The following is a 16938-nucleotide window of genomic DNA, read 5'->3' on the forward strand; positions in this document are numbered from 1 at the left end:
CGGACCTGCAGACCACTGACGTGCAAGAAGGTGTGTGTGTGTGTGTGTGTGTGTGTGTGTGTGTGTGTGTGTGTGTGTGTGTGTGTGTGTGTGTGTTTTTTTCCCTCCCCTGGAGGCAAACATGCGCAGCCTCACCTGTCGGGCAGGTTGGGCTGGATGGAGAGCAGAGCAGGAGGAGGAGGAGGGGGGTGAGGGTGGGATCAGAGGAGAGGAGAGGAAGGGAGGAAAAGCTGCCGGGTGGTGCAACCGGACGAGAGACGGCAGCGGCGGCGGTGGACGGACGGACGGAGGAGGTACACACACACACACACACACACACACACACACACTCAGGACCAGTCTATTCTCTGGAGTGACGAGGTGAGAATCTGCGCTGTGGCTGCATGCAGTTGGAAGAGTGTGAAGGGTGAGACTGACGGACAGACAGCAGGGCGGCTGCTGCTCCATCAGGAAGGAGAAAGTTTCCCTTTGTTTCTCTTACTTTTTTCAAGCTGCCAGGTTTTTAGGGGGTCGCGCGGTGGGGGAAGGGGGAGGGGCACAGCTGGTGTCAGGTGCCGTAAATCCTTGCAGACACGGTGGGGATTGTGTGTCACGGTGGCAGAGTCACAACACGTTGTCGTGCTTTATTACACACACGCACAAGTTAATCACCTCATGATGAGGAAGTGTGAAGGAGCCGCTGCTGACAGACGGAATGTGAACGCACCGCCCCGACCTGAACTACCTGATTGTGTAACAGACGCAGGCTGTGTGTGTGTGTGTGTGTGTGTGTGTGTGTGTGTGTGTGTGTGTGTGTGTGTGTGTGTGTGTGTGTGTGTGTGTGTGTGTGTTCTATTATACATGGCCCTGTGACGACATGGTGGCCAGATTCTCAACTTCCTGTCTGTCTTTATGAGCTGCATACAGAATGTAAAAATCAATGGAAGCCAATGTCGGTCCTCACAAAGACAGAGAGACAAGTGTGCGTGTGCGTGTGTGTGTGTGTGTGTGTGTGTGTGTGTGTGTGTGTGTGTGTGTGTGTGTGCATGTGTACACAGTCGCACATGTTCCTCCCGAGTGTTGTGTGATGTTTTAGGTTAATCAGGTTAATTTCACTCTTTTTTTTCTTATCTTTCTTTCTTTCTTTTTTTTTTATTAGTGTGAGTGATTTTTGAGGAGGACAGTTTGCCAAGTTGCCTCTGATGTGTTTGTCTCTCCAGCTGGAGAAGCAGTTTTATTTGACGTTGGCGTCTTATTGTTTTTTTTTTTATTGTTGAGACTTTGTAAACATTATTGTTTTTGACACAAGGTGGCTGCGGTTGGGAAAAGCACATATTGGGGAATAGGTGAGAGAAAGGGGAGGAGCACAGGAAGTGGGAGAGCACATAGTTTTCACCAGACCTGAAGCAGGAAGCTGGATTTTTGGACAAAGAGTTGGTTTTATTTTGCAGTCATCGGCTTGAGTCCCACAAAACAACAAGGGAGTGCGCCTCGTAAAATTTGACCCTGTCCGACAACAAGTCGGTGTAGGAATGTTTGTCGTAGCGGCGTATAGACCTGGCTTTAAAAGGTCGATTGTCCCAGTCAGATCAATAAACTGCTGTTTGGAATTTCTTAACCATCTGTCTATTGCGTCCCTGATGCTAACTGGCTAACCGGCCTTTTACGTGACCACATGCGGTCTAGTCTACTACTGACCATTGTCAAAACTGGTGCCCGAACAGGGACCAGTGACTTGATGTCACAGTTGAGTCCATTTTACAGATAAGACTGGAGGTGAACAGCATAAACATAAAGCACAAGTGTAACACAGTACAAAATAAGAAGGCGCCACCCTATGGCGCAATTTGGTAACGTGTTACTACATTGGCTGTTACAATATGGTGGGTGAGGGCTGCAAACACAGAAATTATGCAAATTCATGATGTGTGCGGTGCAGTGCAGTGGTTAGCGCTGCCGCCTCACAGCAAGAAGGTTGTGGGTTCGATTCCAGGCCTGCCTCTGTGTGGAGTTTGCATGTTCTCCCTGTGGCTACCTGGCTTCTCTCAGGGTTTTCCAGCTTCCTCCCACAGTCCAAAAACAAGCATGTGAGGTTTTAAAGTCCCAGTGATTGCAAAGTATGTCCTCCACATTTGACCCATCATCACAGTGGTGGGCAGCAGCGAATCATTGGGTGATTTAACCCCCCAATTCCAACCCCCAGTACTGAGTGCAAAGTGCATCTTGAAAATGGATGGATGGATGCTTTTACCAATAGAATAAAAACCTAAATGTAGCAATTTTGTACATTTGGTAATGTGTTACTATAGCCTGGCTGTAATGAAGGGTCTGTGTGCATGTGTGCGTTGACACTGACAAAGAGTCAACGTGTTGTCGTGGTGTCGTCCCCCAGAAGATGGCGCTAGCGGCCGCCTTCCTGTCCGAGGACCAGTTCACCTGCTCCATCTGCCTGGACGTGTTCAACAACCCGGTGTCGACGCCATGCGGCCACAGCTTTTGCCAGGGCTGCATCTCGTCCTACTGGGACAGCGGTGGGCCGCGGGGCGCCCACCGCGCCTTCCAGTGTCCCCTCTGCAAGGAGTCGTACCGCAAGCGGCCCGAGCTCCAGATCAACCGCACGCTGAAGGAAATCACCGAGCAGTTCAAGCAGATGGCCAAAGCTGCTCCGCCGGAGGTGGGAGGCGGAGGGGGAGGTGGTGGAGGAGGAGGAGGAGGAGGGGGAGGGGGAGGGGAGGAGGAGTACCCTTCCCAGTTCTTCCCTTCCACCGGCCCCCAGAGAACCGGGGACATGCCGGAGAGCGTCTTCGCCGAGATGATGACCCGCTTTCAGCAGCAGCAGCAGCCCGGCGACGCACAATCCAAGGTGCACGACGAGCCGCCTCCACCGTACTCACCTCACCGCAGGTACAATATGAGAGTGTTTGAGTGCTTGAACCACCTGGTGGTTCAAAGTTCAAACACCAGGTGGTGTTATATATAGACACACCCTATGAATTTAATGTCTTTTCTTTCATTGTCATGATTATTGACAATCCAGTTTCTCACTGAAGGCATCAAAACTACATATGAACACAAATGGAATTATGTAGGAAACAGTAAAAGTGTAAAATAAAACACGTTTTATATTTTAATTTTTCAAAATAGCCACCTTTCATTAAAAAAAAAAGCCTATTTAGAGATATTTAATGTTTTTTTTGTTGTTGTTTTTTTTTGCTGCATAATTACATATATCTTGCTCATATGTTTGATGTCTTCAGTATCTATCAGTGTAGAAAGTTGTCAAGATAAAAATCCATGAGGTGTGTCCAAACTTTTGAATGGTATAATTTTAACGGAATTGCATTTTTTTGGGGGGTGAGTGTTAAAGGAGTCGGGATTGTGGGAACCAAATTGTGGTTTAACACCACTGGAGCAGCAGCCAGAAAAAGCTGCAATACGACCAACCGGCTGAAGCATGTGAGTGATGTGTCTGATGAGCAGATACACTCTGAGTGGCCCCGGCGGGACCAGTAGCCCCGCCTCCAACCTGCCCCTGTGTCCCATCCACCTGAGGGGCCTGGAGGTGTTCTGTCGCACCGACAACACCTGCATCTGCAGCACCTGTGTGGAGATGGCAGAGCACCGCGGCCACAGCGTTACTCCCGCCCGCAGGGAGTGGCACATCAAGAAGGTGTGTGTGTGTGTGTGTGTGTGTGTGTGTGTGTGTGTGTGTGTGTGTGTGTGTGTGAAATGTTAGGACACCAGCAGATCGTTGATATAACATAATGAAGGACGGTCATCATCGTCACAACTCCCCCTGGTGGTGGTTAACAGCAGTACGGCTCATAAGCCCCTCCTACACCATGCACGTTGATTGGCAAAATATAATAAAACGAATCATCCTTCGGTTCAGTTCCATTACTCTGACGTTTGTCACAGTGTTTTTAAAGTTGGTTTCACCTGCAATCCATGAAAAAGAGGACTCATGCTTGACAGCTGACCACTCACGCACGGTCTGTGATTGGCCGGTTTGGTCTCTTGTTTGCTGAGCACAGACTCTAGTTCCAGACATGGAGCTGGGCCACAGTAGTCGGCTGCCGACAAATGTGTCTGTCCTGTTCACCCGCAGTCCCAGCTCAGTATCTCGGAGGTGGAACTCAAAGATCTCATCTGTGGGAAGGAGAGAAAAGTGGAGGAAATACAAAATTCCCTGAGGGAGATACAGGTGAGTCCGGGAGGGTTGCGGGTGGCGCTGTTACCACTGATCTAACCTTGAAATAAGACTAATTAATGCCCATCGATCAGTCGTATTACTGGGGGTCTACAAGAGTCTCACACCTTTTCCGTCAAAAGCAGCAACAGAAAGACACATTGGTGAACACACTTCCTGTTGTTTAAAAAAAGATCCTGTTTATTTGATAGGCGCACCGCCAGGAGTCGGGAGCGTCAGTAAATGCCACCTCAAGTTACTGCTGGCACTTTAATAAGGCACCAACGTGTTTCAAATTAAACTTGACAACCGTACAACCCAAGGCGACATAATCCAGTGTGACTGGAGGCTCTAGAAATAATTATTTGGTATTTTGCCTCCAGTGTGACTCAGAAGTTTTAGTCTCAGACAGAAAATTGCCAAGCATTTAATTGTGCTTGTCAGCAATGTAGCATCAGAGGCTTCAGGTACATCACAGGTCTAATCAAACTCCTGGGAACTCTCCTTGTCCTGGGACAAAAATGTCAACCTTGCAAGTTGAAGGTTCCTGGTTGTCGGTGAAGTTTCCTGGTTGTAGGTGAAGTTTCCTGGTTGTAGATGAACCTCTTGTGGTGGGAAAGAACCTGAGTGTGTTTCTTTTTGACCTTGACAAGAGAAGTCTCAGCTAGTTTGATTAGATTGGGGAGAAGACACCTGGCCGTTCAGGCCTTGCTGAGCTTCCTGTCACCTGTCCAGGTAGGAATGTCCTGCTTCAAAAGCCCTGACTCTGCCAACTGACCGTCTTACGTCCAGGTTGCAGCGGAGAAAGAAACAGAGGGAGCCGTCTGTGCCTTCACCAAGCTCATCTCCAGTGTGGAGCGCTGCCAAGCTGACATCCTGGAGGTAAAATCCACCCACTTCTGTCTGCCTCCGTGTGTGTCCCCATACTGGGTGATGTTGTTTACACGCAGTCCACACCGTTCTCATCCGAGGTGATCGAGATGAACCGGCGAGCAGCCGAGCACCAGGCCCAGAGTCTCCTGAAGGAGCTGGAGGAGGAGATCAGGGAGCTGAGGCGGAGGAGCGCCACTCTCACCCAGCTGGTCCTGTCCGAGGACTACCTTCACTTCCTGAAGGTACCGACCGAGGTGGTCCTGCCCCTTCGTCAACACACACACACACACACACACACACACACACACACACACACACACACACACACACACACACACACACACACACGTAACCACAGTTATAAGCTCCTGAAACCAGAGTTTTTTCTAACGGGAGTCCAGGTTGAGCTTTTTCGAGAAGTCCGGTTACAGCAATCGACTCGTGTGGACAGCAAACCGAGGAAAACTGCAATAATCTCTTGTCGGCATTGCCTAATGTCACAGTAAGTGAAGGTAAACAGTTACGGTGTCTTCACTGAGACCAGTGGACGTGACCAGCTGATGGAGTTGCCATCTTGGAGAGGTTAGCCTAAACACTGGCGCTATTTAGCAAATTATCAGCTTGCATGTCTCCGTACTTTGACTGACATCACTCTCAATCCACATTTTGTTGATTTTGTACTTGTGTTACAGTGAGCAGTAACTCCACTTCGCTGTAATCTGCCCTGCTTCAGTTCGCCAATTGTGATCAGAGGCCAAAAAAGTTTGGTTTCAAAAATACCCACGTTGGTATGGAACGGGCCTGAGATGTTTCTTACCTCCTACAGGTGTTTCCCACCATGTCTACCAACCCTCAGACCAAAGACTGGTCTGGCGTGTCCCTGGAGTCGGACCTGACCTCTGGTGGAATCCTCAGGACCGTCAGTCAGACGCTGGACCGCCTGCAGGAGGAGTTGCGCGTGCTGCCAGAAGCCTGTGAGTCTGGGTGAAAGACCTGAACGTTCAACAAGGGGTTAAATCATTTACAGCCCTGTTCTTTCTCTGTTGACAGGCCAGAGACCGTCTGTGGACAAACCTGTCACCCGACCAAACCCAAGTAAGAATCCTCTGCGTCATCTCTGTACCCAGTTTTGCAATTTCTGGTGAAAGCCTGAACGGTGTTGCTGTCCTTGCAGAGATCCGGAGGGTTCAGGAATATGCAGGTAAAGGTTTGTGCTCCCCTGAGTCCAGTCACTGTTCAACACTCTGGCCACCAGGCAACTCTCCCTCTCTCTCTCTCTCTCTCTCTCTCTCTTCCCCCACCATCTGTGTGTCCAACTGCTTCAGCCGACCTCACCCTGGACCCTCACACCGCCCACCCACGCCTCGTCATCTCCTTGGATGGGAAGCAGGTGCACTGTGGGGACCGACACCAGTCGGTGGCCGACAACCCGGAGCGTTTCGACCGAGTCGTCTGCGTTCTGGCCCGCGAGGGCTTCAGCTCCGGCCGCCATTACTGGGAGGTAGGCGGAGCCCCAGACCTCCAATCATGAGCTGATTTCCCCCACTGGCCATGTAGGTCACCCCAAGCTTAGGACTGACTGTGTGCGACTACCAGCTGTCCGACCGTCTTCTCCTTCGTGACTTTTCTGATGCATATTTTTTCCTGTCATTTCATCATAACCTTCAAGTCTCAGAACTGCTGGGTTGCCGGTTTGAGTCCCACTCCAGCTTTGTTGAAAACCCAAGCAAAAACCATTGTTTATCTCGTTTGTCTCGAAAGACACGTAAAACTTCCATCGTTTTATTAGCGTTAGAGGAGCAAAGCAAATTTCTGGCAAATCAATGAACAGTAACGAATGCCAGTTAACTGCGCATTGCTGCCCTCTACAGGTGGAGGTAGGAGAGAAGACAGACTGGGACCTGGGCGTGGCCAGCAGGTCGGTCAATCGCAAGGGGAAGATCACTGTCAGCCCCGCCCACGGCTACTGGTTCCTCAGCCTGCGCGACCAGAGCGACTACGCCTTCCGGACGGAGCCCTCCACCATCCTGACGGTCAGCGCCAAGCCATCCCGCATCGGCATCTACGTGGACTGCGACAAGGGAATTTTGTCCTTCTACAACGTGGACGGCAGGGTTCTCATCTACACCTTTACCAACGCCTTCCCCGACACCATCCATCCTTTCTTCAGCCCCTGCACCAACAAATCAGGGAGGAACGAGGGACCGTTGGTCATCTGCCCACTTGCGACCACAGAATGACCCCAGTCGTTTAGTCTTTTTTTTTTTTTTTCTAAAGAAACACTTGATCTGACCATTTTTTTCTGAGTGAACTAGAATTGTGATTTGAGTTTGAACTAGAATCTCAGACTGGCCAGACTGGACTGAAATCAAACTTCTACAACACGTCCTGCCGTTTTTCTGAACCAGTTGGACGTGAATGATGTCAAACTGTGTGGCATCAGGTGGGAAATCACTTCAGACAAAGCTCATCAGTGAAGATCTGCAATGTTTTGGCAGGGAAAAATCAATTCCTACAGTCCAAAGTTTTTTTTGTTTTTTTTTTTAGCTTTGATTTACCTGCTGGCCATGAGTACCAATTGCACTCTGAGATTTTCTGAGATTTAAATACAATTTTAGAATGTTTAAATGGAAATAAATGGAAATCATTATTATTATTATTATTATTATTATTATTATTATTACTACCAAAAGCTCTTTCACCAGACTTTCAGAAAGGAAAAGCATAAAAAGCAAAGGAAAATCAGGTTCAGTTACTGGATTATTTTAGTCTTTCTACTGTTGTGTCATCAAGCTGAGAGCGAAAGAGTGTGTGTGTGTGTGTGTGTGTGTGTGTGTGTGTGTGTGTGTGTGTGTGTGGACTGGTATATACCGTTATGTTATTCATCACTACGACGCACTGGAGCTCCGGACGGACTCCGGCGTAGTTTCCAAAGTTTGGAAAAATCTGTTTCGCAATGGGACACGCCAAGAATGACAACAACTCGTGATTTAGATACATGGTAGCATGTAATGGTCACATGGGTTTACATACATGAGTTTTAACAACGCCACAGTGCATGCACGCAACCACACGCACACACACACGCACACACATACACACACTCTATTCAGGCGTGTGTCTTCTTTCGATCGCCACCCTGCTTGGCTGCGTGTCCTCGGGCCCCAAGGCACCTCACGCCCTCCAGCAACACGGGGGTCCCATGACGGGGGTCTGGTCACAGGGAGGAGGAAACACATCATACGTTGTACCCTGAACGCAGAGGCTGTCGCATGATCTTCCGTCTGAATGAGCAAATCCTTTATTTTGCTTTGTGCTTAGTGAATGTGGTCCTTGACAGTTGAGAGTCGTAGGCAACTGGACTTGGCTCTTTGTTGTGTTCCCCCGACCTCAGCAGGACTGAAGAGGCCTGGAGTGTCTTCAAGGTGACAAGGACAAAGTCCAGTTACCTGCGAGTCAGCACACTAAAGCCCCTCTGGTGTGTTGCAGGAGACCCACCGATGACCTTGGCCTGGAGTCGGACCTTCAGACGGCTCTCCCTCCTGCCCCTGGTCACCAGAGTGATGTGTTCCTGCAGCAGCCCTTCGTGCTGGGTCCTGTACTCGCACGTGACCTTCACTCCTCCTGGGCAGCGGGGGCGACAGGATTGAGCAGTTTTTCAGGTGGAACATTGCAGACATTCTTTTGCGGCGCCTTCGCAAAATTCGTAGAGCTGGTACCAACCGTCCACCGTGGAGTTGATGCAACTGACCCGGACGCTGGTGGACTTGCGAGTTGGAGAGGAGGAAGGAAGAGTAGAGAGATCTTTGCCCAGAGTCGGGACATCGGGAAGGGTGAAGACGATCTCATAGCAGTGGTGGCTCTTGAGGAAGCCGGCCTGGGGAGAGACGATGAGCAGTCACACATCCTTTGGTGAACCAAGTGACGCTGATGTCGGATGCTGGATTTTCAGGAGGAATCATCCTTGGCGTCACTTCTTGTTGTGGGGTGAATCAGTTTCAATGACAAGTGTATTTGCTATAAGGTGAAGTTCGTCCATGTTTTTTTTTTCTTAACAAATCAACGTATTTTATTCCAGAGTTACATTGGGAACCCTCACTTATAAAATTGCTTGTGAAGGAAAAAGTGGCAACTGGTTCAGGTGCGTAAGGGTGAAAGCAGGCAAGGTTTCAGGGTTGTAGTGCGAGGCCACACGCACACACCTTGACGACGTAGCAGCCCTCTTTCTCCAGCACGGCGATGAGGCTGGACAAGTTGGACTGGTCGTCTCTGCGTGTAGGGGAGCCGGGAGGTCCCTCGTCGTCGTCAGGGAAATGAACCCCACCGGCCCTGGAGGTGGAGCCTGGTGATGGAGAGGAAACACGGGGGGGGGGTTCCCCCGAAAAACCAGGCAAGCAGACGAGGAAGACAAGGGACACCCGAGGTGTCATTGTCCCACCCGAAAAGACGAGGAGGGAAACCAGTGTGGTAATTGTTCAAACCAGACTCACCTTTTCTTCCTGTTGCCATCTCAGTGTGGTGGGGAGCAGGGCCGGTGTGATGTCATCACTGACCACCTGGGAACAGGTGACAGGTTACACGTTGTTGTTGTCTGCCAGCCTCAGCGTCTGCCAGCTTTCTATTGTATCATAATAAAATTATGCTCGAGGTAAAATGATGGGTTAAGTAAAAAAGATGGCAGGTTGAGTCGATAAAAAAGGCGAAAACAAAGCAAAGTTTTGCAAAAATAAAAAAAATAAAAAAAAGGTTACATAAGGCTAACTGGAAGATCAGTGCCGGCTAAATATAGCCAAGCACTCAGTGAGACTTAGAAAAACATATGTTGCACAATAAAATGCAATTCCTGAGTTCAACACAACTACACACAATTATTCGAAACTGTATCCTAAAACGGCGCCAGGCCATTTCTAAACTTATGCACGGCTTTAAAACGTTCTCCCAAATGCGCTGCATCACGTTGGGAGATAAACAACGACACGTTCCTCCTGCTCATCTCGGGTGTAAGAAACATTTTAGCAGGTATGTCCTTCCGTCCGGACCTTCCTGGGGGTTCTGGAACGCAGAACCTTCCCAGCATCACCGCAGCATCCCCCTGTCATCAGCCCAGTCGGCATCGTCCATCTTCCGTCACGCCCAGCGCCGCAGCGCCCGGGGAGGCCCGCAAACACGAATCACATACCGCAGAGCGACGATGTCCCGATTCCGGACCCGGACCGGTCCTGGACGATCCGGCTGGCCGTCGGCAGAGTCACCGTGCCGGGACACAGGGAGCAGGGAGAGAGAGAGAGAGAGAGAGAGAGAGAGAGAGAGAGAGAGAGAGAGAGAGAGAGAGAGAGAGAAATGGAGCGCGTGACAGATGAAAGAGAACGGCACGAGAGGCTCACGCACGCTGCACGCAAACAGCGAGGGCGTGTGTCTTGCGGCGGACTCGCGCAAGCTGTTCGCGCGGGCGGCGCAAATGGTTCGACGCGTCTCACGAAGCGGCGCATCAAAAAAATCTACTAAATATATAATGTGTGCCTTTCCTCTCAGTGACGTCACGGTCATGTCTTCTTTCTTTCTTTATAAAAAAAAAAAACGTATTTATGTAAATATAGCAATACGTATCTTTCATTGCATTATTATTATTATTATTATTATTATTATTATTATTATTATTATTATTATCATTATTATTATTATTATTATTATTATTATTATTACTACGTGTGTAGTGATGGGAACTCCGGCTCGTTTCAGAGAACCGGTTCTTTTGGCTCAGCACACTAAAAAGAGAGGCTCTTTTGGCTCCTTGGCGGCTACTTAGATTTTTTTGTTGCTTATATTATTTTACGGACAAATGATGTGCTAAAATTCAAGACAAATGTTTATGATATCAACTATATTAAATAGTATATTCAGTTTATGTATATGTATATATATATATACAGTTTGACCAGAAACCAATCTGTTTCTTAAGGGGTTTGACCATAAGGATTAGGTGAAACCAATGATAAATAAAGCTGTAAGTAGCATTCAAGGAACTGAGCCTACTGTGGCCTGTCGATGCCACAAAACCTCTGAATAAGTTTTCTGTGGCGTGTGACTGTATGAACTTTCAGTCCCACTGAGACGGACAAGTGACTTGTCTTTGCGCTGTAGAGCCTTATGTATTCATTCCTCGTGTTTGTGAAATGTTTCACCAGTCAGTTTATGCTCTGTTTCTAAACATAACACAAAAAAGAAAGGAAATTTGTCTTTGGTAGATTATTTCTTTGTTGTAACAATACTTCTTGGAAAAAAATCTTATATAGCTGAAAAGCCTGTTTATTCCCCTTTTGAATGGTGCCACACTTGTAAGGAACATGCATTTGTGGGGGTGAGTAGCAGAGCTAAGTATCTGGGTTGCGCCCATGAAAACGTGACAAATCTTCAGAGCCGAGTCAAACAGCTTATTCAGTCATTGACTCTTGTTTGGTGGATTGGATGATTGAAATTTGAAGAAACAAAACATATTGGCAAGTTAACAATTTATTCATTTAACAAACAGGAGCCTCAGTAGCGTGTGGAAGAACCATACACAGCCACAACAGCCTGGCATCTCCTCCTCATGACGGCCACCAGCCTGGTCACACACTGCTGTGGGATGGCATCCCAAATTTTCGGCCAGCAATCGTCGCAAGTCAGCCATCGTGGTTGTGTCAGCCACACTTCAAAAAAGAAGTAAAATCAGTCTCATTATATTAAAGGTAAACAGTGGCTGATGAGTTTAAAGGGGAAACTGCCCTTCTTTGCCCCACAGTATTTTACAGCATTGTTTAATATTTGAATCCTTGTGTTTTCACATAAGATTTACATTAAAAAACGTCCCTTACCTCAAACAGCAGGTGTATTTCTCTGCCCTCCTGCTTCTCCTGCTTCTCCACCCAACCCTCCTCCACCTCCTCCTGGCTTTGCTCTTCCTGCCCTGTCTCTCTTTCTGTGTGGAATGCTGCCACTGCCACCTGGAGTCCAAGTGGAATTACTATTTGAACATCAGTCTTAAAGTGAGTGATTATATCTGTTGTCTTGTTTTTCTCCATGTTGTCTAATCTACAAGACATCACAATTACAGGGGGTCTTTTATTGCGAACACTAAGAATTCTGTTTGTACTTGTACATATTTAATCTACTTTGTCCTTGCAAGGTTTTAATTCTTCTTACTTTTGTTTGTGATTATGATTTATCAACGTTGACATCCAGCAGTTTATGCTCCATTTCCAGTTTGCTAATATTTGCGCCCCCTCTGAACTCCACCATTGGCCAGTGCTGGACTCACTCAAGAGTGTAGTTTATGGACACCTTGTGTTGGGTTTAAAATTGGACAGAGGACAACCAGCAGAGTTCATGGGAGGGGCTGGGCTCTGGGAGGGCATGGAGCTGCGGTGGATAAGCTTTGGTTGTGGGCTCTACTATGTGTGCTCGAGACATTTTTTGAATAACATTGAAAGAATAGAGCCATAACATGGCCTGGTTTAATAAGTTCATATACTCCTTCATAGAATATGATTTTTTTTTCATGTTCTATGAAAATGACAGAAAACATCACATCACATGAAAGTAAATGTAGGCAGTTGAAATTGCAATAGAACCAAACTTCAACCAAAAACAGTCGAGGAGACCTCAAAATGTTGTCAATGGAAAATCTTTATTTCAAATATTGTTTACACACACTGGACACAATGCCTTTGTCTGAGCATAACAAAGAAAAAAGAATAACAAAGGAACTCGAGATGGCAGCATGACACTTTGGAACAGGTGATGTCTCACAAGAAAATGATATTGAATAGAGTAAATTTTAATGTTGCTCCACTGTATACTGGGAGGATCAGTGGCTTTTAAACTGGCCAACTTAACAATTACTTAAAAAATGATACGATTCCCTTTCCCACTGAAAATAGTCCCTTTCCCACTGATGTCACTGCCCCGACTAGTTGTCCTCCAGCATTAAGAAGGTGATTTAATGGATTAGACTCTTCAGCCTCCTGTCGGGCCTTTTCCTCTTGTCTGGCGTTGAACCTCTCCCTTTCATCGCTCAGCTTTCTCTCAAAATCTTCATTCATTTTATTCATTGTTTCTTTCATTTCTCTTTCTTTGTACTCTCTCTCCTTCCTTCTCTCTTCATTTCTTTCCACCATCTCTCTCTTTCTCTCCTCATTCATCTCCTCTCTCTCCCTCTTCCTTTCCTCCGCTCTCTCTTTCCTCTCCCTCTCTCTCTCAGCTTGAAGTTTCCTCTGTATTTCCTCCATGTCTTTCTGATATTTATTCTGAAGCTCCATCTCAATTTTCTCTCTTTCTCTTCGTATTTTTTCCTCCTTCTCCTTCAGAATGAGTTGTTTCTTCTCCTCTAGTGCCCTTTCGGCCTCCTGGAACATATCGCTAGTATAGTGGCCTCCACCGTTTTTCTGGCCAATATATCTGATCTTCTGGAGAAGCTCCTTGACCTGAGTGCGATCCTTGGACTTATTGTTGAATACATGGAACTGGCCATTACATCTGGTCACGAGCTCTTGAAGTTCCGGACTACCTCTCAAGAACTCCTCCATGGTGCATTCAAGCAGGTCACCACCAGTGAAGAGGACCATGCTGTATCTGTCTGCTGCCTGGCCAAAGATTTGTTGGATCTTCTGGACTGTCTGCTTCTCCTCATCAGTGAATCTTCCCAGCCTGATGACCACCAGGAATATGTGTGGTCCAGGGGAGGCGTAGGAGATGCACTGGGTGATATCTTTAGAGGTTTTGTCCATGCCAAACCTGGTGTCAAACAGACCTGGAGTGTCGATCACAACAACCTTTTGTCCGTCCACTGCAGCTCCGCCCTTGGCACAGTCGACAGTCATGGACTCGGCGGCAAACTTGGATTCAAAGCAGTGTCGTCCCAGAATGGTGTTCCCGGTGGCACTCTTCCCGATCCCAGTCTTCCCCACCATCACGATCCTCATCTCCTTGTTGTTTGTAATTGTGGATCCTGCAGAGAGGAATAGAAGATAGTGCATCAGTGGAAAATACTGGCTTGGGTCTGCTGTGAGTTTTGCCCTCTTCACAACTATAAAATACTCAGGAACTCAGTAGTTTCTGGATCTAAGACCACCTGGCTGTCCTATGTATTTTTCTCTCCTTGACTTTCTATTAAGGGCCTCCTACATAGTCTTTACAGAGATGCCCAGCTACTTGTCGCCCACTGCACCTGTCACTCTAAAATACGTCTTTGAAATAGAGCCATGGTTTTTATTCCACAAACTTAAATTTATTGTCCTTTAGAACAACTGTGAAGGTTTCAGACTTACCAAAGCTGTCAGCCATGTTCGGGATGTTAAAATTTGCCTCCATATTGATGTTGAAAGAGAGAGGGATCACGCAGACTGGAGCGCAAGTCAAAACAAGGATCCAGAGACACTCCTTCTCTTTTATGTGTTCTTGCAGCAAACCCCGCCTACTGGTGCAGCTGCAGCTTTTCCATAAATGGTAATCAACCATTGTACACTCAAACAGAAACTGCTTTCCTTTCTCTTTCTTTTTCCTTTAACTGCTGTGTGCTTACAGAATTTGTTCCCATTTCCAGGAAACCAGAATTCCCGGAATCGAAAATTCAACCACTGTACACTCAAACATTAACTGCCACACACACACACACACACACACACACACACACACACACACACACACGTGTGTTAAGTTTGGTTTTCCTAATATTTGCACCCCTCACCTCACCGATGAGCAGTGGCCGATTAACTCAAAAGTCTAGTTTATGGACAACTTGTGTTGAGTTTAAAATTAGACAGCGGACCACCAGCAGAGTTCATGGGATGGGATGGGCTCTGGGAGCTCATGACATTTCCTCCTTCTCCTTCAGAATGAGTTGTTTCTTCAACTCTCTTGCCCTCTCGGCCTCCTGGAACATGTTGTTGGTTCCACTGTTCTTCTGGGCAGTGGTTGAGTCTTCAAGCAGGTCACTTACATTCCCAGTTTGCAGTGTTTATGTGGCACTATGTTTTCCATTTAAAATGAAAACTTTGATGTATCAGATCAGCTGGAAACAAATCAAATTAAATTAAATTATATTAAATTAAAAACAAGGTTTAGAGAATGTGTCCACATTTACAGGAAACCACATGGACCTTACCTAACAGCATTAAATACTTTCAGTTTTCCTTTCATTATGAGTGGCTGTGGTCTCTTCCACATCTCATCATATCCAAGTGTGCTCACCTTGAATTAGCTGTTGAGCAGCTAATCCAACATTATTGTGCCAGATTGGTCTGTAATGTTACTAGTGCCATGATCAGTAGAAGTATATTTGAGTCGGTGAACGATGCATTTTGGTCAGTGTGCCCTCCTCACCCACCCAGTTTTCAGGGTTTTTTGTTTTGTTTTGTTTTTTAGCTAAGGCTAGTAAGAAAAAAAGACAGAAAGTGTTGTTTTGACATATTGGGTTTAACTTTATTTTTACTGCACAAACAAAGTTAAAGAGGAAGGAAGCAGCAGCAGCGCCGCATTTCTGAGTTGTAGCCCCCCAACCAAACAGGGAGCCGGTGGGAAGCAGTTTAACAGCCTGTGGTCCAACCTGGTTGGGAATCGAACTCACAACCTCAAAGTCCCAGGGCAGAGTGACACTCTAAAATAAAAAGAAAGATAATCATGCAGGAGCTCTTGAAGTTTCAGACTACCTTCCAAATACTCCTCCATAGTGCCATCAAGTTTGTCAACTGTCGTGAAGAGAACCATGCTGTATATGTCTGCTGTCTGGCCAAAGATTTCTTGGATCATCTGCACCGTCTGCTTCTCCTCATCAGTGAATCTTCCCAGTCTGATGACCTCCAGGAATACATGGGGTCCAGGAGAGGCAAAGGCAATGCACTGTTTCATATCATCAGAGGTTTTGTCCATACCAAATCTGGTGTCAATAACAGACATGTTTTGCCCATCGACCACAGCTCTGCCCTTGACACATTCTATTGTCATTGATTTTGTGCTGAACTTGGATTCAAAGCATTTCCCTCTCAGAATGCTGTTTCCGGTGGCACTCTTCCCGACCCCAGTCTTCCCACCATCACTACCCTCACCTCCTCATTGTTTGTTGAGGTGCATCCTGCAGAGAGGAGGGAAGAACAATTTAATCATATCAATTTTGAACAGAACAGAGTAACATAAGAATGCTCTTCTCCCTCATTAGTTCTATGATTGGCTCTTCACTGACTTCCGGGAGTTGGACATGGACTTCACTTCAAGGCTGATTTAGCCAAGATTACAGAAAGAAGTCATTTTTAAAAAAAATCAATGAAGACTTAATGAACTTTAAATAAAAGCTTTATTGACACTTTATTTTTAAATGGAGATGTTCGGACGGGTTTGTAGCATTTCTTGCACTTGGTTGGTTTCCCTCCTCTCAGATTCTGGATCATACGTGCATCAGTGTGTAAGAAGCTATTGCCAGAGAATTGTGGAAAAGTAACTCAGCAATGGTTCCAGAGCTAGCTGTTGTCACAGCGTGGTGACGTTTGTCTTGTCTTGTTGTTTTTTTTTACTCCTGTCATTTCCTCATTTCACTTATTTCACTTTGAAAAGAAACTAACTTTCCTCTCCTTTGAGAGCACTTGCCCTTCCTCATGTGTCACCTGTGTGTCTGCCCTGATTAAAAATTGTCTTCACCTGTTCCCCATTGCCCACCGTGTGCTTAAATAGTCTGCGTCATCCTTGTCTTGTGCCAGAATGTCTTTGTCTGTTGGTCAGTTCACCAGAGCCTGTGCTCAGCCCCTGACCACAGTCACAGTGATTGCTGCATGTAAGCCTTTGTTCTTCGAGACAATTTTTTTGGTTGGTAACTTGTGTAGCTTAGTTTATATTCCTTGCCTTAGTTTCTGTTCATAGCGGTTTTGTTT

General features: G+C 46.8%; 4 protein-coding genes across 9 annotated transcripts; 1 reads left to right on the plus strand and 3 right to left on the minus strand.

Moving 5' to 3' along the window:
• Positions 1-189: 189 nt before the first annotated feature.
• LOC142904946 (E3 ubiquitin-protein ligase TRIM39-like) lies at positions 190-9166 on the plus strand. Of its 5 annotated transcripts, XM_076051379.1 has the most exons (12): positions 190-360; positions 2372-2883; positions 3460-3649; positions 4088-4183; positions 4961-5050; positions 5140-5283; positions 5868-6015; positions 6092-6136; positions 6216-6242; positions 6367-6542; positions 6913-7289; positions 8531-9166. In XM_076051379.1, exons 2-11 carry the CDS (start codon positions 2375-2377, stop codon positions 7279-7281), a joined length of 1794 nt encoding a protein of 597 aa, XP_075907494.1. In that variant the 5' UTR covers positions 190-360; positions 2372-2374; the 3' UTR covers positions 7282-7289; positions 8531-9166. The 5 variants fall into 5 exon arrangements, with proteins under 5 accessions (XP_075907494.1, XP_075907490.1, XP_075907493.1 ...); XM_076051375.1 differs by having other exon boundaries at positions 6216-6542; XM_076051378.1 differs by lacking the exon at positions 8531-9166 and having other exon boundaries at positions 6913-7697.
• LOC142904954 (adipose-secreted signaling protein-like) lies at positions 8115-10373 on the minus strand. Of its 2 annotated transcripts, XM_076051392.1 has the most exons (6): positions 10221-10373; positions 9532-9597; positions 9244-9383; positions 8765-8918; positions 8540-8665; positions 8115-8254 (listed from the first exon to the last, which is right to left on the minus strand). In XM_076051392.1, exons 2-6 carry the CDS (start codon positions 9548-9550, stop codon positions 8151-8153), a joined length of 543 nt encoding a protein of 180 aa, XP_075907507.1. In that variant the 5' UTR covers positions 9551-9597; positions 10221-10373; the 3' UTR covers positions 8115-8150. The 2 variants fall into 2 exon arrangements, with proteins under 2 accessions (XP_075907507.1, XP_075907506.1); XM_076051391.1 differs by lacking the exons at positions 9532-9597; positions 10221-10373 and having other exon boundaries at positions 9244-9471.
• Positions 10374-12688: 2315 nt separating this feature from the next.
• Positions 12689-14503, minus strand: LOC142904951 (GTPase IMAP family member 4-like). Its single transcript, XM_076051387.1, has 2 exons — positions 14347-14503; positions 12689-14027 (listed from the first exon to the last, which is right to left on the minus strand). The coding sequence occupies exons 1-2, from the start codon at positions 14387-14389 to the stop codon at positions 12919-12921; spliced, it is 1152 nt and encodes a 383-aa protein (XP_075907502.1). The 5' UTR covers positions 14390-14503; the 3' UTR covers positions 12689-12918.
• Positions 14504-14876: 373 nt separating this feature from the next.
• On the minus strand, positions 14877-16667 carry LOC142904909 (GTPase IMAP family member 6-like). Its single transcript, XM_076051306.1, has 3 exons — positions 16658-16667; positions 15645-16122; positions 14877-15033 (listed from the first exon to the last, which is right to left on the minus strand). The coding sequence occupies exons 1-3, from the start codon at positions 16665-16667 to the stop codon at positions 14886-14888; spliced, it is 636 nt and encodes a 211-aa protein (XP_075907421.1). The 3' UTR covers positions 14877-14885.
• Between the last annotated feature and the right edge of the window lie 271 nt (positions 16668-16938).

Source organism: Nelusetta ayraudi, unplaced genomic scaffold (genome assembly GCF_046127955.1).
Source record: "Nelusetta ayraudi isolate G7.1 ecotype Tasmania unplaced genomic scaffold, CSIRO-AGI_Nayr_v1 ptg000134l, whole genome shotgun sequence".
Taxonomy (NCBI): domain Eukaryota; kingdom Metazoa; phylum Chordata; class Actinopteri; order Tetraodontiformes; family Monacanthidae; genus Nelusetta; species Nelusetta ayraudi.